This window comes from Atractosteus spatula, chromosome 28, assembly GCF_055471065.1.
Source record: "Atractosteus spatula isolate fAtrSpa1 chromosome 28, fAtrSpa1.hap1, whole genome shotgun sequence".
NCBI classification, from domain to species: domain Eukaryota; kingdom Metazoa; phylum Chordata; class Actinopteri; order Semionotiformes; family Lepisosteidae; genus Atractosteus; species Atractosteus spatula.
The window spans coordinates 10,343,382-10,368,151 of record NC_142733.1 but is presented as its reverse complement, the minus strand read 5'-3'; the positions used below and the strand labels follow the sequence as shown (position 1 = coordinate 10,368,151).

Sequence of the window (24,770 nt, the reverse complement as noted above, 5' to 3'; positions counted from 1 at the left end):
GCCTTTACACTGGTCCTCAGGGCACTATGGCATAGCCACAAATACACAGTCACACACTTGCAGCTTGTCAAAACTTGCAAGCGATCATCTAGTATTAGCTTTGATATATTTCTGATGTGTAGAACAGGGGCCCTAACTCTACACATGTCTGCTTTGGAAACAGTGCATCTCTTGAGGGGCTGAAGACAGGAGTTTCCTACCTACAGAAAAGGGCCGTTTGATACAAAAGGACACCTATTTGCATCTACACAGAATTGTCACTACTATACTGTCACACATTCCTAACAGAGATGTGTATACCTGTGAATGTGGAATTTTGCCTCTGCCCCTTGTTTTGAAAGATATACTATTAACTCTCCATGTTTAAGAAGTGCTTAGTCCAGGCTCACTGTGAGCTGAGGCAGACAAGAGCACAAGGCAGCTTCTGCCCTGCCCTGGCTGCTGGGGCACACACACTCACAGGTGCACGCAGGGACACCTGGGCAGTGAGGGCTTGGATGGCGGGAGGAAACTGCAGCATCCAGAGCAAACCCATGTGACCACGAGGGGGACTCCAAACTCCACACGCAATGTGCATTGATTCAGAATCGGACCCCGGACCCAAGAGGACAGAAAAACACCAATGTGACATCCTATTATTAGTAATAGTGTCATTTTTATACATTTTCTTTAGTCAGTTGTTCTCAATGAGGGGAATATTAATATGTTTTGTCTTGTTTTTTACTGTTCATTGTATATTGCTTTTGGGTTTTTTTTAATCCTCAAGATTAATTATAATTCTGTAATGGTTTTGAGTGTGATTAAGAGAGAAATGCAGCAGCATTGTTATTTTTTATGTCTTATATACATTAATGAGATCACATCCACTATCATTGGCGTTCTCTGATTTTGTATTGATAATTATGGTGTTAGTCAATGGGCCGCAGTGTATTATTAGGCACATAGCGTCACTTGCTGGATAGAAAGAGTAACACAGAGGAGGCGCTGAACGCAATGTACTCAAGTACCAGTGCAAGACTGGAGACTTTATTCCCAGTCATTTCTACGACTGTTTTCTGATTCTGTTCAGTGAAGATAAAACATTTTCAATGTAACAATTACACATAGTACAGCTAAACAGATTTTAATTAAGTACAAATAAAAATAAACGAATAAAAATGAAATTTCAGCCCACCAGAAATTATACCAGAGACCTATATGAATGCGTATCGAGATAAAAGTCATGTACGGTATATCAGAACTGAATTACGTGTTGGGAAATACAGATGGGTTTTAAGAACTAAAAGTTCGTCTAAAACGTTTGACGTCTGTAAATAACTTTTACGTTTTCATCCTAGACTAGGAGTATATCAGTTCCGACACATCAAAGTCTGTTACAAGTAAACTATAACTCGAAAGCTCTATTGCATTCTGTAATGACGTCTGGCTGATGAACGTTACCCTTGTCCTACACCTGCTCTCTCACCTGGGCACCTGCTGCGGGTGCGTGTCAGCTGACAATCTAACCCCCCTCCTCCGGCCGTGACGCACTGAGTGGCAGCTCGGTCACAAAGCGGATTGAAGGACCGGGGCAGAGTGCTAGTCCAGTCAGCGAAATTGAAGATTTCACATTCCCGAAATAATCGGAAAGGAAACAGTTCTTAGCCTTTCGCATTCTCCGTTTCTATCCTCTCTGGCGGTCCTTGTTTGCAGATGTCGATTTAGAGACAAAAAAAAAACCTGTTGCGTTCGACCATGTTTGCCAAACTGAAAGACCGTTTTGAGAAGTTTCTGAACGAGAAGAACTTTGTAACCGACTGCCTGGGGAAGATCGAGGAGAAAACCGGAATTAAGAAACGTTATCTGGCGACAGGTGAGTCACCATCCATATGCACGCACTACCCTTCACCTTGCACGAAACGTGGCTGAATATTTTAGTGAGTTTTATTTTCATTTTGGTATTTTTCTTAAATTGTCGCTGTGGTGAAAATTGATAATGGCACTTCACTGTTGAATATCGCGGAAAGACCTTTTGAGTATAAAAAAACAACCTAAAACTTCAGTTCGGTCCGACAACGCTGCTGTAGCCCGACCATCTGCTGGAGTAGAAGAAACGTTCTAGTTTCAGTAAACGGTGGTTCTTCTGCGTTTGTGAATGTAAATGGCGGTAGGCTCAGGTTAATCTCTATGCCGCTCTTAACTGGAATTAAGTGCCCGACTGCTGAATTAAATCTCATAGCAATTTCCGAAATGTAATCCTTGTTCATTACGAATTGTAGTACTGTATGTACTCCTTTGGTCCCTTTGAGAGATTTGGTCGTTATGCCTCTCAAGATGTTTGAACTTTTATTAATTTTAATAATCTCCATTTACCTTCTGATTGATCCGTTTTCGATAGAGCATAATACTATAAGTACAATTAAGTTTCAGTTAAAATGATTGAGTGGAAACATGTAACAACCTAAGGTGTTGGAAAACATACCTCTTAATGAATTTGTACCTTCTCAACGGCAGGCTATTAGTATAATGACAACATTATTATACAATAATGTTGTATAAGAACTGTTTTGTTGAATGCCAATAACCGAGCAGTAAGATATCGTCAAATGCATGTTAAATTATGCAATACAACTTCCCTTCCTCGGGCCGCGGGTTATTTGTAACATAATCTTGAACGTGAGCTATCAGTTTCAGCAGCCTGTTCGGTGTCCTGTGCCTGCGCTGAGCTGGACAGAGCGACACACCTGCGCTTTTCGCATGCAATCCGACAAGCCGTGCAAATATTCCACGTATTTTAAGTCACCCTCAAGCGACTTTTTTTTGTATTCCGAAGTAGCATCGCCTCACTGCACCGATAGTTGCTTTAGTCTTCCATAATCCAAAAAGTGGTGTGGTAACACATAAAACTATCTCAGACATCTCAGTAGAATCAGCTAGTTCATATGCATAAATTTGAAATTAAACCAGAACTTGGAGGACTTTCTTATTTTTGTGTTTTCTGCCCTGATAAAGGGAGACGGTAAGGGATTTTTAAAATTATAACAGAAAAAAACTATTTCTAAAGAGTCCCTTTGACAGAGTGACTCCCATCTTAAAATAACTGTTGTCTCCTAGTGATGGTTGGAGCCATCTATAGTTGCCCCATGACTAGCAACCTGAACTGTATATAAGTTGACTTCTCCATGCTGACAGCTGGTCCCAGGGCTATTTTTAAATTAAAATAGTTGTGTATCAAATGAACACAAGACAGAATACTTGAAGGTTACTCTGTCATGGGAAGGTTCAGAGTAAAGATGTGTTCATCTCAGTTCATGGTTGTTCACAATCAGTGTTTTCTGTTAGTTCTGTCAGCCTGATGCTTCTGATTACTGAGATTACTGAGCCTCCTACATGTTTGCTTTACAGTTTGCTGTTGCTGTTAGTGGCTAAGCATGGATAATCCCTCTTCTTGAGATTTGGTAGTTTGGTCCCTTGGATTCTGAACCTGCCGCAAAAACGTCTTTTTAATCAGGATAGTTCAGATTAGATTGGCAAAGTGGCACACTGGTCAGCAGCACTGGGGCCCCGGGTTCGATTCCAGACCTGAGGTGCTGTCTGCGTGGAGTTTGCATGTTCTCCCTGGGTTTGTGTGGGTTTTCTCCAGGTGCTCCGGTTTTCTCCTACAGTCCAAAGACATGCTGATAGGTTACCTGGCTTCTGAGTATTTTAGCCCGTGTGTGTGAGTGTTTGTGCCTGTGATGGACTGCTGTCCCATAGGGCGTGCCCTGCCTTGTGTCCGTTGCCTGCTGGGATAGACTCCAGCTCCCCCACGGCCCTGTGTTAGATAAAGCAGTTAGAAAATGAATGGATAGTTGAGTTCCAATGGGTTTTTTTTCCAAAGAGATGAACACAATCTTCAGTATTTAATCCAATTCAAAAGCTGAAGCTCAATATATTTTTTGATTTCCACTCTTTAGTTGTGCTACATATTCCTCACTGTGGGTCTGATGGATATTGGTGTTGATCTGGGACACAGTATTACAAATATTATAAATAGCTTAGTGACGTTTGTGCTGCAGGGTGAAAAGCTACTCTGTGCCATCTGCCACAGGACTCTCCAGCAAAAAGAAACATTGTGCCTCACCAATTCCTAGCCTGACTAAAACTGGTTTGCTATGCATGGGACACTTTGCAGTAGATTATGGCCATATTATCTATTAACACTATTTTAAGACTGTGTTTTATAGACTGTGATGCTAGAACATCCCTTCATTCAAAACATTGAAACATGAAGCTGTAAAGTGCAGATAAAATGTTTGTGAACTCCCAATATTAATTGTGGGAAATACAATTTCTTATTGTGATACACCAGTTAAGTCAACTGTGGTCTTTTCATAAATCAAAATGCTTTGTGTTTACTATATTTACCAATGTAATGTTGGGGTATGAAGTACAAATATGAATAAGAACAGTGTATGTGTAAATGTATCCCTAGTTTACTTAGCTTAATGAAAGGGGTAATTAGAAACATATGTTTAATAATTAGGTAACAAGTGAACAAGGACTGAGTTTAGGAAATCATGCCCTTCCTGTTTATAATGGACAGAAACTGTGTGAGTCTGGTCTTTATCATGCAAGTTAGTGGAAATGTCATGCCACAATCAAAAATAGATCTCAAAGGATCCCAAAAAAATACCTCATCACTCTAAAAGTGGTTACAAAACCATTTCTAAACATTTGGGGCCCCACCCATCCACTATTGGACACCTAGTCTCCAAATGGAAAATATTCACAACCTACCCAGGACAGGTTAACCTACCACAATAACCAGAAAAATCATCTAGGAAGTCACAAAGAACCTCAGAGAAACAGCTGAAGATCTGCAGGGCTCTCTTTCTGTGGCTGATGTAAGTACTCATGGCTCATCTGTCGGGAACAGACTGAGTGGGAACAGTTTTCATGGAAGGACAGCAAGAAAGAAACCACTGCTTCCTACAAAGTACACTACCACCCATCTCAAGCTGACTAAAGAGCTCCTGGGCGATCCACAAGACTACTGGAGAAGAAAGGTCACTGGGCAGAGAGAAGATCAGAAGCTGAACTTTCTGACCACACTGATAAACAACCGGCCAATAGAAGATCCCTCTTCCAGTCATCAAGCATGGTGGTGGGAATATCATGCTTTGAGGCCGCTTGCCTTCATTGATGGAATCATGAATTGTATGAGCAACGCCTGGGTGAGAATGTTAGACCATCCCTTCATCAACTGAAGCAAGCTGAACATGCAAGGAAACTCTCAAATGTCGCCAATTTGAAACAGTTCTACAAGGACGAATGGGACAACATTCAGGAAGTCAGTGCAAGAGGCTGATAAACAGTTACAGAAAGGTCTAGTTGAAGTCATTGCTGATCAAGAAGAAGCCATCTGAGCTTCACATACTTACATGAAGATATTTACTGTTGAATCGTTTTCTTTTAGTAACCTGATTGAAAGAACACAAAAAGATAAGATATATTTGAATTTTCTTTGTCTTTTATTAAGACTTTCATGGAGCATTATGAAAGTTTTATTTACATTATAAAGTTTTCAGAATAAGATAGTGACAGGAAATGTTACAGACTAGTTGCTTAAACATTCGGTGACTCACATGGTGGTATATAGTGTCATATTGTTTGAAAGCCAGTTATTTGTTCCTTCACTGAACAGACATGCATTCATCTTGAAGAGCATGCTTTCTAATGAAAAATAATGGGCTCCAGGCAGCACCAGCACCCTAGTGCTGCATAGTATACCACAGCTGCCTGCAGGATAACTGGTGCTGGGCTCCCACGTGTTCCTACTGACTTCTGTAAAAGTCTGGCTGGATTTGATTGGGATGTTTGAATGGGGACCTTTATCATTGTAGCATACATGTTTCTGTTCTACAGTTCTGGATCAGTTTCTTTTAGCTGATCAGTTGTCCTGATTGTTAATTGTGTTGCGTTGCTGTGAAGACATCCCCTGTGATGGACCAGAGTCCTTTCAATATTGTTTTCTGATCCTCTAGGCCTGGAGTTGAGCACCTATGTGATGAACACACTTACTGTGGTCTTTCTGAAGACGAATCAGGTGTCGCATAACTAGTTCTCCTGCTTTGTAATAGATTTTTAAATTGATTTGTCCATTTGGATGTCACAAGAGGTCCAAATCAAGTTGCTGTGTTTGGGGGCCAAACCAGGAAATGTAATATGTAGTGGTATCCAGAGATCTATCTTCTTAATTTTAAGGCACTAATTATCTTGTTTTTCTCTGGAGTTGAACATGCACACAGTGGAAGACAGGTTGGTGATGTTAAACTTCAGGACAATAAAAGAAACAGAATAAGGAGTTGAAAGATTAACAAAACAGAGAGTACTGACACTGCCCACTTTAAAGAATGAAAAACGGATATGATTTGCTTATGCAAATAAAATTGTAGCTGTTGTTGAATAACTCTTCAGTGCACTTACTAAAATAACGTGCTGTGACCCTGCTGCACCTCGAAAATTTCAGATGTCAAAAATCCAAAATAATTATTCTAGGGGTCAGCTCCAGATCTAGGAAATGTGATGGTCATTTAACAGAAAAACCCACCCAGCAACAGGCACAATTTAACACAAGCTTGTGGGAGACTCTATTTGCATGAGGGCCAGTAGAGAAGTTCAGAGGGCAATGAGGGCAAGCTTGAGGAAATACAAAAAAATTGTTCATAAGACAGGAAAAGCCAGTTAGTTTGGTTTGGAAAACAAAGGTGTATTTTGGTGTTGAAATCTTTCAGGAGGTTGTGAAGAAAAAAAATAATTTTGCAGAATCGGGCTTGATTTTTTTTTTAAATGTCCACATGGGACACAAAAGTACCTGCTAAACGTTCATGAGACAGACTCAGTTGCGTCACTTCTGAGTTTGTATTAAATACTGTCAATGTGCAGCACAAGCCTTTATGTCTTGAGCCAGGTGAGGGCAGGCACAAATTACCGTACGGTACGCACCGCTCTGTGAGAGCGCCTGGATGTTTGAGAGTGCCTGGTTTATGCCTGTCTTATTTGCTTATCTGCTCATTATCCTTGTTTATATCCTGTAGGAATCGCTTTTATTTACTTGGCTCTGTAGACAATGAAAAGGTTTATGAAAGTGTTTGCTAGAAACATGTGCACAACGAGTGCATGATATCTTGGAGAGAATGTAACAAGGAGCTCAGCAGTTTCACTCACTTCTCAGCAGCTGGATCTATTTCAGCTTTTGTGAGCTGCAGCTTTGCAGCAGGATGTGCCGTGGGCAACAAAGAATACATTAACGGCAGAAAAATTGCCATTCGGAACCTGAACAAAGGAATAAGAATTAAGCTGCTACAGGTGTGGTTATCAGTTCTTTACTAAAGGCAAAGGCAAAGTAACAATGTTGCTTAGCCTTCCACAACATGGAATAAACCACTCAGTCATGTTATGGAAATGGTACCCTGGCTTCATTCAAACAAACTTTTCTAGCCGCTTCTTTGGAGGAGCAGAAGCCTATCCTGGCAAGCAGTGGGCGCCAGGCAGGGTACACCCTGGATGGGACGCACAGATACGAGCACCCATGCACTCACACAAGGGTCACTTTTCCCAGAAGCCAATTAACCTACCACTATGTTTTTGGACATGGAAGAGCACAGGAAGATGTTTTTAATCAGTGATGAGTGCTGCGGTCATTCGAATATGTATTTTTGGATAATTTCAGTACTCATTCAAGTTTTCTGCTTCATTTACAGGTACAATCTCCTTCACTGGCCTGTATTTGATTTTTGGCTATGGAGCCTCCTTGCTCTGCAATTTAATAGGATTTGTGTATCCTGCTTATTTCTCGTAAGTACAATTTTTCCCGTTTCATTAGTCTATCAGGATTGTCTGTCTAGTTTGAATATCAAGCCTTCACTTTAGAGCATGATTTGACATGCAGAAATACAAGCCCCCAGGGGACACTGTTACCTGGCAAGCTCCTGAAGTCCTTGTCCACACTAGGCCTCCCACCTCTGGAGTCACTCAGCTAGTTGTGCACTGCAGCTGGAACCAGCGATGTCTGGGCTATTTATTCCCTCGACACTGTAGACAATAAAAAAGCTTTATGAAAGCATTCACAAGAAAAACGCACACAACCACCAGTTTCATTTCTGTAGAGCATGTTAATCATGGAGGGAGACACAGAGTACAGGTATCCAATGGACACAGAGGATGGATTTGTTTATTTTAGCCGGTGACTCTAAGTTTGTGATTACTTAGTTTTTTAGTTGATCAATGTTAATTGTATATTAAATTCAAAGGCTATATACTTTAATACATTATGCAATGGTATAGGGGTGGACGTGACTATGTGTGAATTTTCGTGATGGTTCTCTGCACCAAACACCCTCAAATGCTGAGACCCTACTGTACCAGACGTCACTCGGCTCTACGCACAAGGTGGCATGCGTGTGCTCTTTGATGCATGCCCTTTCAAGCTCTGTTCACATGGCAACAGCAGAGTGAAGGCGTGGGATGGAGGACTGATGCAGCTTCTGGTGATGAAGCCCAAAGTCGAGGGGGTTTGGGGTTATAGTTGTGTGGAAAGTCAAGGTGCTCTGGTCCTACCTACACCACAGGCTGAATACAAGAACAGGGATTAGTTAGACATCCATCTGTCCATCCATTGTCAGTCCACTTGTCCAGGGGAGGTTTGCAGCCAGAGGCGTGTTGAGTAGGGAGAACCAGACATCTTTTTCCTCCACAACAGATTCCCCTTCTCCTGGGGGATTCCCAACCATTCTCCCATAGCCTGATATAGGATCTCTCCACCCAGTGGGGTGTTCCTGGTGTTACAGTGGAGCTCCACAGGAAGCCTCTTGAGGGAGGGGGGCATTCTTCACAGGTACCTGAACCTTCTGCAGAGGCTTCTCTGGATCTGGAGACGCAGGGAGGACAGGAGGCTTCTTCCTTGTTCTGGACACTGCGAGTCCTGCCTGCTGCGGGTTTGCCCCCAGTGAAGCAGCTGCTCCTCCTGCCAGCTTTGACCTCGGTGCCCCCCTCTCCTCTCGCAGGATCAAGGCCATCGAGAGTGCTAACAAGGAGGACGACACAAAGTGGCTGACGTACTGGGTGGTGTACGGCATCTTCAGCGTGGCGGAGTTCTTCTCCGACATCTTTCTCTACTGGTTTCCCTTTTACTACGCATTAAAGGTAAGGAGAGGAGAGAGGGTCTGATTTTTTCCAGCCCCAAATCGTTTTGCAGAAAGTTACTATTTCATTTGGGTGGTACGGTAAATCATTGATATGACGGAGATGGACATTCGCAAATTTGCTTATTCTCGCAAAGTCATTAGTGACCGCTTTTTCCGCATTCGAGGACCAGAATCGCTTGTTCCTTGTCTGTGCAGTAGGAGCATACATGCACATCTTCATCCCGCAGACCTGCTGTACCCGACCTGCATGGGTTACTGTAGTAGAGGCACAGCAGGGGTACGTGAGGTAACATGCTTATGTACGGTAGCAGGGCATCATGGGTGATGCTTTAGTTCTGCGGTTTCCATGAGGAAAGTGTTAGATGTGCTTTGTGTGTGGACACAAAAGCTGTGTCAGCACTCTATCATGAGAGTAATGTCTGTACTTGAGTGTTGTGTTGCAAAATGAAAGAAACGCAAAATAAAAACCTCTGTGGGTCCCTAAATTCTTAGTTCTCATATTTCCCACTGAGAGGATAATAAAAGAAATTAGAAGAAGAAAGAGAATGAGATTAACCACAGGGGGCAAGAGAGGAAGTTGGTGAGTGTCAGTGCGAGAGGGAGTGAGTATATTTAATTAACTTTCTTGTCTATTACTATAGACAAAATATTACTGTTACTAAACTTTATTATAGTAGAGTAGTACTGCATTAAGTATAGTTCAAGTAGGGAGCTGTATCAGCATGCATATGCTGCAAAGGAACAAATAAATTCCGTGCTGAAAAGAGAAGACGTTTCGGCTGTATAGCCTTCTTTGGGTGTGAAGCAGAGCCTTATAGGGGCATTTACAGAGGAAAATAATTCACGGTATTCATTTTCATTAAAAATACAATAAATATCCTGACACTATTTCTGCAATGTTTAACAGTGATAACACGGGTATTTCTGCGGAAGTGCTTGTTTCATGAACTGCAGAACCATACCCTGCAGTCACAGCTCATGACACAGACTCATGGCCTGGGGGCAGGACACAGCAGCACAGGAGAAACTGAAGACAAAAACTCTCTTCACAGAATGTGTTGTATGAGCACGCCATTACACAAGGAATTAATTTTCTAAGGACAAATTTTCACAATTATTCCCATTCACAAAATTCAATTGGGAGTGCAAACACATGGTTCTCCATCCACAGTGCAGTGAGGCAGCAGAAGAGCCAGTTCCTGAACCAGGACCGTCCTGGTGATAAACCTTGTATTTTAACCATCTGGCCTCCTGCTTGTGTTGTGTATCATTTTGCTTTCACTCTTCCTCACTCTAGTCCTCACCTCTTAAGCTTTCATCTGGTTCTGCCACATGGCCATAAATTAAGGCAGAATAGATCAGGCACTGGTACCAGCAGCAGTATAGCAGGGGGATTATGAAAATGAACCTGACCAGACTGTGTGCTGTGCCTCCTTACAGACAGTTTAAGGGAGTCTTTGGCTACTGTTTTGTGTAGTATGTAAGATCCTCCATATTACCAAGTCAGTATGTACTGTACCGTGTTTAGGAGCCATCTTGTTAGGCTGGCCTGTTTATGGCTTACTGTTCTGTACAACTATTCAGCTGGGAAGATGTGGGTAGACATGAGAGTTGGCAAAACTAAAGTAAAACTAAGTAAAATAAATCTGTGAAACATCCCTCTGGGATATCCTTGATAAACAGCTGTGAATAAAATAATAGGCAATTATACAGACTGCTTGTGGAGGCGCAGTGTTTTACATGAGAACTGTTCTAAGGAAATTCTACTCGGTGTTGCGCTGTTTCTCAGAAACGGAGCTGGTGACAGGTGCTGGACAGGAGCAAACCCAAGACCTTTGTGTGCACACAACCGTTAATGACAGCTGTTGTCTGGGCTGCTCTAGTTTAAAAAAAAAAGCATTCCACCTATAGAAATACCAAGCTTTCAGAACTCAAAGTAACAATGGTTTAATCGCTACTTTCCAAATAAATCTCTTTCTCAGTGTTATTTTGGCATTCTCCTGTTAAATGTTCGGTGGGTGTGACTTTAAGTGGAAACGAGCCTAATGCAGTGGGTGGATTGCTAGATGAGAATGGTTAGGTTCTCGATAAGGCCTTGTTTTTATTTTGAGACTCAGATTGTCATTAAACATTTTTGTTGGAATTGGCTCCTGCTAAAGGAACAATTCTTTTTCGAGCTGCACTGATACAAATAAACCCCATAAATACAGTATGAGCAGTCGCTGATCATTGTTGACACTGATTGTGGCATCTGCCACACATACAATGCAAAATATGCCTCTTTATTCATGTATGGTTCGCCAGGCGATGTGCAGTGATGTATCCAATATGCAATTAGCATGTTCAGTGTGAGACTGATTTTGTTTTAACGATTCCTGTTGGCATGAAACATTTTAAGGATGAATTATTAGGTAATGTTTTACGGGTCAGGTAGTGGCTCAGTCCTGTTGTTTACCTTTTGGCTTAAGGAAAGAAGCACATTATTTTTTGATTATACGCTGACTCTGTAAGATTGTCTGCTCTACACTTCTTTGTTCCGTGGTCTTAATCATGTGCTCTGCAAGTGTATTTTCTTCTCCTTGTACCAGTTCCTGCTGCTTTTTCATTATCCCATTTCCCAGTGTTCACTCCTTGGCTCATACCCTTCAAATTCCTGCCTTTTCCCCTTGATCCTGCTTCCCAGTGTGTGGTCCGTGGCCACGCTCTCCCTGTTCTCTCTCTGTGGCTGTAACCCCCTCCTCTCCTCTCTCTCCTCTCAGTGCATCTTCCTGCTGTGGTGCATGGCCCCAGTGAGCTGGAACGGGTCGCAGATCTTGTACACGCGTCTCGTCCGCCCGTTCTTCCTCAAGCACCAGGCCTCCGTGGACAGCGTGGTCAACGACCTGAGTGGGAAGGCCATCAACGCGGCGGAGAACGTCACCCGCGAAGGTACGGCCGGGGGCCCCGCGTGTCCGCTGGCTCTATGAGCAACACGGTGCATCCCGAACCGAGAGCGCGCTTCTCTCCCCAGAGGCTTGTGGGGGTGTGGCCCAAGCCACCCAACCGTATTGGTGAGGTCAAAGGCTGGATGAGATCCTCCCGTCAGGACAGGGAGCGTTTTTGTACACTGAGGCTGGTAGGAGTGTGGAACAAGCTCCTCCACAATCTTGTTGCAGCCGGTACCCTGGTTTCATTCAAGAAACAGCTTGATGAGATCCTTGGATCAATGAGCTACTAATTACAAAACGAGATAAGAGGCCATTCAGACATCCATCCTTTGTAACTTGGGTTCCTGTGTAGCACTTGTGTGGTAGTTCAGTGGCCGAGCTGCGACACTGGCAGTGTCTTGCAGTGATCCAGTCTTGGGCACCTGCAAGATGTGTCACTGTCAGCTATTGTGTTTTGTAGAAAGAGGGAACTGACTTAAAGCCAGGGTCACAAATGGAGGTGGTGAGGGGCTACTTTTATGATAGAAAATATAAAGGACCCCTTTACACAGAGAGCAGCAGGTGACTGGATCCAGCATTGTTGCCATGTGGTTGAAGCCAGTTCCCTGGACCCCAAGAGCTTCTATCAAACAGTCATCTGCTAACAATTCTCACGAGCTATGCAATAAAACCTTCTCTGACCTTGTGACCTTTTTTTACATTTTCATTCCATCCACTTATTATTGCTTAAACGCTGAGCAGAGCTCTGGGGTACAGTATTTCTTTGCAGGTTGAAAACTGCCATCTCAAATGCATCTTTGGTTTAAACACAATAATAATATATGCGAACGAAAATCCTCCAGAACGAGGAGAGTGGAAGACACGTTTGTCTGCAGTCCAACACAAGCAAGGTCTTTTCTATTGTATATAAAGTTATCCTCTCCAGCTGTGGTATTAATGACTAGCCAGGCACAAATGTGGTTGGTACACAGAACTATGAAAAGGAGAAGTTAGGGGTAGTGCTCTTGCTGGGCTTAACTGGGCCTGTTGCTTTCCTTAATTTTTTTTAGAATCTGATTTGTCACAAAATGCCCTCGAATTGTAAATATGTTCTCCTGTGTGGAAAAATGGTGCAGAAGAGAGTTTGGGATCTTATATGTAAAACCTAAGTGGGATCTTGTTTTCTCTCTATACCCCGGAGTGCTTTATGGTTTCGTGTGACATGTGTGGTTCAGGATTAGCATAAACAATGAGCTGTTTTCTGCCAAGCCCTGTTTACCACAATCTTGAAAAAGGGAAAAAGCAGTATGGTTTCAAAATGAAAGCAGTTTCATCTGCTGTCTGTTAAATTATGGATTCTTCTCTTGTAAGAAGCAAACACGCAAATGTAAAGTGGTTTTAAAGTTTAATGAACTAGGCCTGCCTGCTCTCTTTCACTGCCCTTGAAAATTAAGACTAAAGCTGCTTTCCTAAAGAACAGCTCACCTTGCAGTGTGTCAACTGGATTTTAATTGATGTCCTATATAAATCACATTATTTACAGTTGGTGTTTACATAAGCCTTAAATGAGCACAATTGTGTGGTACTGTGCTTCTCCACATCGATCAGTAACATTTACAAGAAAATAAGTTGTATTGGTGCTTCTTTCAGTATTTTGCTCTCGCAGTATTTACTCTTTATTTCCAGCCAATTTGGTTCAGAATTCTTCCTTTGTTTTAAAAAGCTGGTAGCTGCTTGTCCTTTTCTTCATTATTTTGGAGGTGAGTGTACACAATGTAAACACAGCCTCTAATTATGCTCTGAAATGTCTGCAGCTCGTGAAAAACAAGCCTTTCCGTTTCCCCTTCTTGGCTTCAATTAAAAAATACGCCACACACCAGTGAGCCGAAGTATTTGACAACTCTCAAATATTAATGGAAACGTGGTATTTTTTAAATTAAATGATTCTCTTTATAACCAGTCACAGATTATTGTTGGGACTTTTCTCCAATATGCACTAATTGCATATTTAACCCTCATTTGAAGGCACACTGGGGAATCCACCATTTTAATGCCTGCGAATGGCTTTGCTTTGTAAAACCAAATCACATTCGTGCCAAGAACTGAATCTTGGAGTAAACATTTGCACTGTCAGATGTCCGATGGGAAATCTGGACCTGAAATGGCAAGCTAAAGTTACAGAACTAAGCAGAAGCTAAACTCCTGTGTCTTTTCTATGTTCAGCTTCCGTGTAAAAAGCTGCTAAAAGACCTGAAATAAAATTGCTGATATCCCATTTTCTTTTGTTATCTGATGTTAATAATTTATTTTATCCCTTCCTTAAAATCTTCAGCTAAACATGTTGCTTAGTTGTTCCTGAAGTGGTACTTCTAAAGCTAGCACTTGAAATCTCCAGAGAGTGCAGCAAGATGGAGCATTGCAGACTAGAGCTGTATGCTTATTGTATTGTGCCTGCCTGAATAATCTACTTTAACATGCTTTTAGGCCATGCAATTAAAACATCAGAGGTTGCAATAATTGCTGGATAATTGCTTTTGTGAGAGAGAGCCTATTTTGCTTTAATACCCAGTAATGATAATGACCATTTTAATTGTCTGTCTTCTCTGTACTCTCTACTGTTTTTTCCTTGTCCTGTAAGTATAAAGAGTCGCTGTGATGAGGGAGATTGAAATATTATTGCCTGTGTCTTAGCCCATACTGCCGTGTCATCTCATGGAATCCAATCTCCAACACCTCTAGATAAAACGGAGTGAAGTTATCTCATTTTGGTTGCTAATAGACCATTTGGTGATTGTCTGGTGACTGAAAATATTGAGATTAATGCAGATTGCAGCAACTTGTAATGAATGTTTTTACTGAGTTCCCTTCAATTTCAAATGTCTCACGGCTTTCATCTGAAGAGTAAATTCTAGAGCAGCCTGCTTTGCACTTTAGTATTGGCTGAAATCAAACCTTCAACCTGCCCGCTAATGAGATCAGTGCAAAATTGTCATGTATTATTTCCCAGAGACCCCTTGCCTTGCGAGGACGAGCCCTGCCATTAAGCACTGTAGTGCAATTACAATTTGTGCCCAGCAGGCTGCTCCAATGTTTTTGTTAATCTAGGCCTTAATGTGTGACCGCATGTTCGCTTAAATACTTACCAGCTCTCTTTTCTTCTTCCGTTTTTCTTCCGGCTGCAGTCCTGCACACACTGGTACAAAGCAAGACCCTTCTGCCCCCGGAGGCAGGCCCTAAAGAGCTGCCCAGCACGTCTGTATGTAACTAACTGCTCCTTGACTCCCTCCCCCCTCCTCCTCATGTGACTGCAGCTTCTGTCTAGAGGCCGGCTTGAGCTTTCCAGCACCTTGTTGCCAGAGCACATACTGCACGATTAACTCGGCGTCGGGGGATCCCCACGCCATTCCGACTCCAGAGACCCACAGGTGTAGTTTGACAAAATCCTAAAGGTAGCTGCAGTAATTGACACTGAACTGCGTGAGATGATGTGTACCAAGCAAAACTGAAACAGTCAAATCTGGTTCCCCCATCATCGTCTGCTGATGGAAGAACTGCGTTGTCCTGAAAACGCCAACATGAAGAGGGGGACTTTCTGAAAAGATAAGCCTCCTAATAGTGTATAATCTCCTAATAGAAGATCATGTGATTTTGTTTTCTGCTGGGGGTTCCTGCGGAGTTGGAAAGTCCAGGCACTTATGTGACAGAGCTGTCGCAGGTGGAAACAGTGTCTGGAACAGGTGGATTTTTGCTTAAGAACAGAATTTGCTCCGCACTTATTGAGAGGTCCTAAGCATGTGAAGATTCCTGACAAGTGAGAGAGTGTTCCAGTGTGGAAGAAGGGCCCAAAATTATTTTTTTCTTGAAATTTTGTCTTTGAGATTCTGAATGAGTTTTATGTGGAGGTGAAAAAATGGGAGAAATTATTTTGCATAACATCAAAATGCTTTGAATGTTCATTTTAACAGCATAGCTTAACCCAGACGTTATTCCTGCCTGGGTATGGATAGTTTTTCTGTTAATTTCCCTAATAATAACTAATAAAGCTTGTGATCAGCTCAGCATACCTGTTATGAATCTTCATGCTCATCAGGTGTTTAAATTCATTGTCGTCGGCCCTCCACCCTCTCCCCGCCCCTGCCTGCTCTTGAGAAGCTGTGTGCTCTCACCTCTCTCTGCACCTGCTGCTCCCCCATGGGAGCGCGTCAGATGTGACACAGCACAGGGCCACACAGGTGTGTGGCAAAGCAAATACCTTCAAACAACGCCTCGCATAGTGCTTTTCGCCTCCAAGCTGCTTCCCAGAAACAGAGCCCTGTCTCAGCTGTTTCTCATACTCCTCACACTGGAACGCATGGCACGTCGTACCTACAAAGTAGGCAATTCATTCAGTGTGATCAATATTCAATTTTAAATGTTACTGACACCTCTGCCCATTCATTTCATTGAATGTCTATTCTTTAAAGCAAGCTCTAGTTAAGATATTTATTTTTCTAGAAAAGGTGACATCTGTAATGTGCAGCTTTAGAAATAATGATTTTTGGAAGGATTGTCACAAAGCTACTAAGGTAAACTTCCTATGACAACCCAACTTAACTGCTGAAGCTCCCAGAGTTTCTCAATGTCTGTGGGTAAGACTAAATGGCTCAATCCTGATAATTTCTCTTCTGGCTCAAGAAGGTGTCTGGCAGTGGATAATGTAAAATTAGGAGCGCCACCTGCTGCCAGCTTTTGGTCTGTGCAATGGCATAGCATAGGCATTGTCATGCACTCAAGCCATCAGATAAAGAAAATCTGGAATATGGGTAAACCCCAGAGATCAGGAAATGAAGCAGAGCTGCCACTCTCACGTCATTAAGAATTAGGGAATTAAAATAGCCTGAGCTCTACAAGACATCTGTGTCAAGGTCATTACATCAATATTCTCTCTTTGTAGAAACTATTATTATAATGCCACTGATGGGAAGGAAAAGCCTTTACTTCTAGTTCTGCTTGAAAGCAAAGATGCGCAGGCTTGCTGTGGGGGGTATTTTCTGCTGCTGGTGAGATTTTTCTCTGAACTTTTTTTAATTGTTCTCCTGGGGCTTGAATATCAAATTACTTTGTGCTGTTAGCTGGAGATGTTAGCAGATTAAAACATTTCATGTGTTTGGAAACCTAAGCAGGAATAGGGATTAGTTTGGCCCAGTTTCTGTCTCGTTAGGGACATTAATTGGACGTGACAGGAGCTGAGGAGCAATGCCACATTGATCAATTCAACAGGTGGCTTGTTAAATTAATTCAGAGAGAATCAGGGGCTGAAATCTCTGCACTCTTGATCTCTCAAGGACCAGTTTTCTTAGAGGAAGAGATTCCTTCCCTGATTCATCCACAGATTACAGGTGTTGCCCATCTTTAACAGCAGGTTTTTACAGAAAATGTAAAAAAAAAACTAAACTAATTGCCAGACTTTATCAGAATTCAATGCAGGACAAAGTTTGATGTACTTTTCTTGAACTATCCGAATAGTTGCAGGACTTGTTCCTACAGACAATATCGAGCAGTGCTGGTGTTCAGTTGTTTAAGACCCACCCAGTGCAGGTCAGTTAGAAAACCACTGAGCAGTGTGGTCCGTGTCCTTCAGGCAGCTCTGGTCCTTCAGGTATTCATTCTTTTCCTCATCTGCAGACCCCTGCAGCTGAAAAGAGTCCTTGCACACACTCACAATGCCCTTCCCTGTTCAACCTTATTGCTAAAAGATCAAACCATAAAATACTTTTTTTTTCCCCACAAATGAGGGTCCCTTTGGTCTTAAAGACTTAGTGTAAGTCAATCTTTTCACGTTTGAAGCATCACAGTGGGATTGTGTGGAGCTCAGATATTGACCTGCACTGCTACACAAGCACTTTTTCTTTCTAGATTCCACGGCCATGAATCTGTTTGATTTCAGGTTTGTTGGATATGTGCAGTTTTTAAGCCCTTCCATTCACAGCTATGGAGAAACAATATTTTTTCAATTTATAGTGAGCGTTCTCTTTTTTTCATACTTTCGCTGTAAATTGATGAACAATAAAAGCAGAAAAGACAGAGAACTGACTTATTTATAGCTGATGAGTCTGGACATTTGGATAAAACAGTTTGATTGCTGTATGGATAAAGAGCCTGGCTTGAAGATTGAAGCACATCTCATTTGGAAGCTAAAAGGACTTACAGACGCACCTTCAAAGATATTTAAGGACTATTAGTGCTGTATTGGTTTCAGTTTCTTTTTGTGTACTTTTCAAATTTGAAACTTGCTTTTCAAGCAGTGTTTAGAAATATAAGAACACGCATCTGGGAGGGCTTTCAGCACAAACCAGTTTGCAACACTTACTGTTCTCCCACGCTGTTCTATCAAGCTGTTTTGAGAGGAGGGGCATTTATATCACGACTGAAGTCACGGGCCATGTGTAAGTTGTGTTGTACGTGTATCTTCTCACTTGAAGCCCAGATTCAGGATGAGAAAAGTACATAAAAACACTGGCTCTGAAATCAGCCGACATGTCTGATGTATCTAAACCCCATTAAAGTGAAATGACTAGCCAGTGCTTGATTTTTTAGCATATTTTCCATTGTCGCATCTCTCTGCCTTGCATGTCTGTACCCATGTAGCCTGATCTGTCTGTAGACTGAGCAGGTAAGTTTTACAAAGTTTGCATCCTTCTCTTGTTTTTGTACTCTCAGGTCACCAAGAATTAAGTGGAAATTTTATGGCATCGGGTTACCTTTGGACTCCCATGATGATTTCACTGTTTGTGGTTTCTTCTGTATATAAATAATGCCCCCATAACGTTGGCACCAAGTTAACTCCGTCACAGATCCCATTACAAAGGGTTTTAGACATCATTGTCTTGTATAAATTGTAATGCTGCATTGCAGTGCTTTGTGCAATCGCAAAACTCAAAGACATTTTATTTCAACATGTTTTTAGATGGAGACCAAGCTCATTTATCAGCACTCAACACATTTTCTGATTCCTTCATTCTGAAAGATGTCTGAACAAGCAGCCACATGAATTCACCTCAATAATAAAAGCTTTATGGATGACCTTTTCTAGAACAAGAAGAAATGACACTACCGCTGCCTTAGCCTCAAATTAAAAGATTTATTGTAGATTTCTGTTTGCACCGCTGATTTTTGGTGCCAGAGAAACAGGAGTGCAGCAGTCAGTGTGGGTCAGAATGAGTTCTCCATTCGTTATGACTAAAGACCATGTGGTACAGTGTATTTACTGGCAAGGGGCTCCGCATCTTGGAATTTGCTTATACAATTTAAATAAAGCTTCATCCCCTTGGGTGGCAGGACAGTTAGTGCTGATGCCTCCCAGCTCTTAGGTCCTGGGTTTGATACCTGACTGGGGTGCTTCTTTGTGGAGTCTGCATGTTATTCCATGTTTGCATGTCTTCTCCAGGTGCTGCGGGTTCTCCTTCCTTACAAAGGCATGCTGGCTGGGTTAAGCGGTGTTTCTAAATTGTCCCATGTTGAATGTGTTTTGATGGACTGGTGTCCCATCCAGGGTGTAGCCCTGCCTTGTGTCCTTTGCTTTCAGGTTAGGCTGCAAGCCATCACTGCTTACCTGGAATAAGCACCTTAGTGGTCAAGGATGCCTAATTTAGAGTTGTGTAGATTTTCTTTCCAGCCCTGTTTTCATAAATGCATTTATGAATAATATAGGTAATATACAGAATATCATAAATAGTGTACCATGTAATGTACCATTTTAACTAACCATTTTTTGCTTACGTGGTTAAGATGTGGAACTCTCTTAAACTCATGAACTCTAAAGAGGAAATACAAAAGGGGAGTTTAATTTAGGTAACTGTCCAGGATTTTCATTGCAACCCAAGATCTCAATCTAGCCTGACTGATTTAAAGTTGATTTAAATTACTTTAAAAAATTAAACATGTCCAGTTAAAATTGTTGGTATAAAAGATGCATTTGATCACAGGGTAGAGTGGAACAACTTTTAATTTTAATGCTGATATAGAGAATTATAAGTAGCATTATATCTGACTAGCTCATCGGATCATTACAGAGGTTAAGTGAAGGAGGAACTGGGTAGATGGGAAGCCAGCGTGTCTCACAAATAAAGTTAGAAAGAGTTAAGCTATCTGCTGATAAAGGAGACAGCACTGCTTCACATGTTGTGCTAATATAGATCCTCACAGCAGTGCTGCACTGGTCCCAGATGGGATTAGTAGTTACATCTGTGCTTTTCTGCGAGCAGAACATTTTCCTTCTCTGCTGTAGTTGTGTGCTGCTCAGAGAGCAGCTCCACTAGTTGCAACAGCTGATTCATAGGCTTGTTAGTTGAGTCCTAGTTTCTACTCATTAGATTGCCCTTCTTTTAAGTATCTATTATTCTGGTCTTCTTCCAGCCTCCAAGCTAGCTGTTGATCACGTGCTCAACCATGAGAAGTCCCAGTGATTTGGTGAAGAGGCACACGCCCGCTCCCACTGCTTGAACCAGGAGACTCCTGCTCATCTTAACCGACTGATCTGATCCAACGTGACCCCCCCTGTGGTAGAAGGAAAATGCCATCTGAACAAGAAAGGCCTGCTGACCCACGAGTATGAGTGCCATCTGAAAGAAGACAAACCCTCCTTTGGCACCGTGCTTTAAAGCACTGTGTACCACTGCATGAAGTTCATCAAGGCTGATACATGTATGGTGATATTCACTTTTGTGCTGGCTTTTAGAATAAAATAGTTTTGCTTCCAGTCAAGACCGACGCCTCCTGCTTGCAATACCCAAGCAATTTTAAACTTGAGTTTTTTTATGCATTTTCCATTGTTTTGGACAGAGCCTTACACCTGCCATTCCTTTTTGTTCTTGTGTTTGTTTCTTGTAATGTTGTACCAAACCGCACACAAGTCCTCTGCAAGGAACACAAATGTTGACTGGTGCTGTATCAGCTCTCCTGCAGATTAGAGGATAAAATCGCACATAAAATCATGGCAGACCACTGTGGTGAGGATGAGCTCATGGTTGTTAGGAACAATTAGAATTGAAGTGACTGAAATCTGGAAAGGCTCAGGTTCAGTCTTGCTATCGACTAAAACTATCATCTCATTAGTAGGAGGTGGGGGGACCTGAGGGGGACTCTGATGGCAGTTAATTTTTGTGCACAATACGTACATCAATGCAATCAAACGGGCCCAGTGTGCACATGAGCGGGAATTATAGATTCAAAAATGTAATCGATTGGGGTAGTAGTGGGATTTGCACTATAGTTGTGAACCGATAGTGATCTTCTGCAATGAACCACTTCGCGTAAGTCTGATTGAAGAACCACACTTGTTCAATCTGTATCAAGGTTGAATACAGTGGGCAGAAAATTATGGAGCAGGAGACTTTTGTGTTGAGTTTTGTTGAATTTTCATTCCCATCTTATATCCAGGACTGGGTTTCTTTCTCCCTCCGTGACTGTGATGGCAGCTGAGTGAGATACGTGAGCTCTTTCTGAAGTTCACGAGAGCTGTGCGTCTGGTCATATTTCAGCTTCGCTTCTCTAGTTGAGGACTATTGACAAAACAGCCACAACAACTGACAGTCATAAATCACAGTAGTATTTGAAATGATTGATTTTTATCATACTCGAAGGCATTTTCAATCAGAGCTTCACTAATGTACTTATTATCGGGGTGGGGGAGGTAATTTCTTCTTTGTACATGTGAATTTTGTCTTTTTTAAAATTTCTATCAATAAACCTGTGAACAACTGAATTTGTTTGGTCTTGTCACTAGCATCTACACCCATCATTTGCATCATTACAGTTAGCAGTTAATACCTTATAAAATGCTGCTTGTAAAATCTATAAAGGTTTCAAGGGATGCAAGGGTGATATGGAAGCTTTTTCAATTGGGAAGGTTTTCACCTATTGGTTATTAAAACAGGTGAGACGGTGCTGAGCCCTTGGTTCATTTCTGGACCTGGGGTGCTGCCTGTGTGGAGTTTGCATGTTCTCCCCATGTTTGCCTGGGTTTCCTCCAGGTGCTCCAGTTTCCTCCCGCAGTCTGAAAACATGCTGGTAAGTTAGTTGGCTTCTGGGAAAATTACCCTGGTGTCTGTGTTTGTGTCTGTCTGCCCTGCAGTGACCCTGCAGTTGCTTCCGGGGATAGGCTCTGGGTCCTCCGTGACCCTGAACTGGATGAAGAGGTTAGAAGATGGATGGATGGTGATAGTTCCTTAGTGGGTATACCTTATACTAATCTGTTGTTCCTGCAAAGACACCCAGATGCCCATGGATGCCACGACTACACGCCCAGAGTCTGCACAGTCTTAAATTTCCCCCCAGGGAATGAATAAAGTATTTTGAATTGAATTGGATCATGGAAACAATCATGGACCACATGGGATGGTCATTTGTGCAAATTTATTATCATTTTTAACACCTAAACCAGTTTTGAAAATAAACATAGTTGTTTAAGCAATCAAACACTACTTTTAGAGCATATTAAACCATCCAAACTAATAGCATGTGTACAATAATTGTAGCCTGCCAGATGTGCGCTTGCGCAACTTATCCCTTCGTCACCCTGATCACGTGACAGGCGCCTGGCTTCCTCTGTTTTTGTCACGTGACAAGGAAGTCACCACATGATCCTAAAGCTCACTGATGTGGCTTTCATCGTTTTCGCTGGGATATGGTGCAAGAGGAGACGCCGTTACAAGAAAGCATTGTACTTACTGCAGGGTAATTACAATTATATTCCTAGCTTAAATGTCCTTTTTTCAGGATTACAGATGTAGATCGATGTACAGTTCGATAAAATGCAGCGAACATCTTTATCAGTATAGTATTTAACATCGTTCTGCAAAATGTGGCACTTTTTAAACTATTTTTGATAATTTTAAAATAAAGCATACGTAGCTGTTTGTATTGATGAAAAACGTGTATCCAATGTGTACAGAAAGCGAGTCAATGTAAAAGTGATCTTCAGTCCTGCTCTACAACTCTGCTGCTCCTCTCCTTTGCCAGGATCTGAGCAATGGGCTCTAAGAGTAAGAAGCGAGTAATTCTGCCAACGCGCCCTGATCCGCCCACCGTCGACCAGATCCTGGAGGACGTTGGCAGGGCCTCTCCTAGCGACCCTGTCTTTACCATGTTTCAGGACTGCTCACAAGGTACCTCTCAGCCGTGCGCTGAAAATCCTGTTCTGGGTTCTGTGCCACGTCACTTGTAACTTAATTTACAGAATTAAAATGGGGGGTACAGCTGTTCATTAACCTCTACGTGCAGCGTTTGCGTGACCCTGGTGTGCAGGTTCCAAATTCTCAGGTATGCTTTTTTGGGGGAGAGGCGGGTTGTGACGTTATCATGAAAATCACGAAGTATGAGCCCTGTTACGTGAACAGGTCATTGCCCAACAATGGGCTCACTTGTATATTGCTTGAGGAATGCATGGTGCCAACCCTGAGCCCGTTCTGGTGAGTCCCCGTGAGTTTTAAAAGCTTGAAAGCACCTGTACCCCTCCGCCACTCCGTGGCCTGAGTGCGCAGGCGGGCGGTGTGGTTTGCCTGTTGGGGGGGCCGTGGTTCTCAATGCAGCGTCTTTGCTGTTGTGAAAGATCGTGGAACAGCGGCGGAGGGAGAGGTGGAGAGCCGATACCAGCAGAGCCGGAGGTACCTGGAGCGGATCGAGCAGCTGCAGGAGGCCCAGGCGCAGCTGGCCGCTCGGAGGGGGGAGCTCTGCCTGGCCGGAGAGAGGCTGGAGCAGACTGTGGCCGAGGTCAGGGGGAGAGCGCTGTGAGACGGGCCCTCGGGCACCATCGGGCACCCTCCGGACCCCGCCCCGCGGGAAAACTCCTGTATGAGCAATAACACAGCGGCACCTGCCTCTGGGGCAGTGCGACTGGCAGCAGAAACACAGAAGCAAGAAGATGCCCAGCTGGCCTGGAAGGACTCTGTAGCTCCTTTATTGTGAGAGGAGATCCTTCAGAAAAACACCATTTTTTATGAGAATGGAAAAGGAATGTTGGGGTGCAACAGTGGTCTGTAAATAAGTGTCTGTTTTACCATTTGTAATCAGTGCAGCCCCTTCAGTTATAGTATTCATAGTATAGGCAGTCATTCATCTGTTGTACCCTGGTCGTGCACGCGCCTCTTGCCACTCAGAAATTACTTCCTGTGGGCGAAATGGCACAAAGAAGACGCGTGTTGTACAGGGAAAGATTTCAGGATGCTCATTTAGTAGTTGTTAAAATAATTTAAAAATTCTCATTTTGTAACACAATAAGTAGATAAGCTAAAAGATTAATGATGTTCAATGTCAAGACTGGTGTAAATCCCTTATTTCAATAAAAAAAAAACATTTCTTTGGAGTGCATTTGCTTTTTGTGTGGTGGACATCTCCACATAGAGTTTTCCTTGTTAAGGATGATTTACGTTGTCATCCATAATTTACCGGGCTTCATGTCTGCACAGTTCTTTGTATCATCTCTGCTCTGGCATCCGTTCTCCATGTAAACTCAGGACTTACTCTAGATCAGTTTCACATTGAGTGGTACAGAACAGTGTCCTGTTTGTTGTGTGGAGTTTGTGTGTTCTCCCTGTGTTTCCATGGGTTTCCTCCAGGTTATCTCCAGCACTCCAAAGACATACTGGAGGGGTAACGGGCTTCTGGAAAAAAAGATTCTGGCGTGAGTGTGTCTGTCGTCCTGCGATGGACCAGCATGTAC

At 42.6% G+C, this 24,770-nt stretch overlaps 2 protein-coding genes across 4 annotated transcripts; both read left to right on the top strand.

Moving 5' to 3' along the window:
* The first annotated feature begins 1,505 nt into the window (after window positions 1-1,505).
* reep6 (receptor accessory protein 6) lies at window positions 1,506-21,815 on the top strand. Of its 3 annotated transcripts, none has more exons than XM_088907687.1 (6): window positions 1,506-1,852; window positions 7,725-7,818; window positions 9,027-9,165; window positions 11,927-12,095; window positions 15,256-15,329; window positions 20,468-21,815. In XM_088907687.1, the coding sequence occupies exons 1-6, from the start codon at window positions 1,735-1,737 to the stop codon at window positions 20,477-20,479; spliced, it is 606 nt and encodes a 201-aa protein (XP_088763813.1). In that variant the 5' UTR covers window positions 1,506-1,734; the 3' UTR covers window positions 20,480-21,815. The 3 variants fall into 3 exon arrangements, with proteins under 3 accessions (XP_088763813.1, XP_088763812.1, XP_088763814.1); XM_088907686.1 differs by lacking the exon at window positions 20,468-21,815 and adding an exon at window positions 18,701-18,846 and having other exon boundaries at window positions 1,507-1,852; XM_088907688.1 differs by lacking the exon at window positions 15,256-15,329 and having other exon boundaries at window positions 1,507-1,852.
* An 860-nt stretch (window positions 21,816-22,675) lies between these two features.
* Window positions 22,676-24,413, top strand: c28h19orf25 (chromosome 28 C19orf25 homolog). The gene is made up of 3 exons (XM_088907592.1): window positions 22,676-22,786; window positions 23,072-23,217; window positions 23,661-24,413. The coding sequence occupies exons 2-3, from the start codon at window positions 23,082-23,084 to the stop codon at window positions 23,840-23,842; spliced, it is 318 nt and encodes a 105-aa protein (XP_088763718.1). The 5' UTR covers window positions 22,676-22,786; window positions 23,072-23,081; the 3' UTR covers window positions 23,843-24,413.
* Window positions 24,414-24,770: the final 357 nt, after the last annotated feature.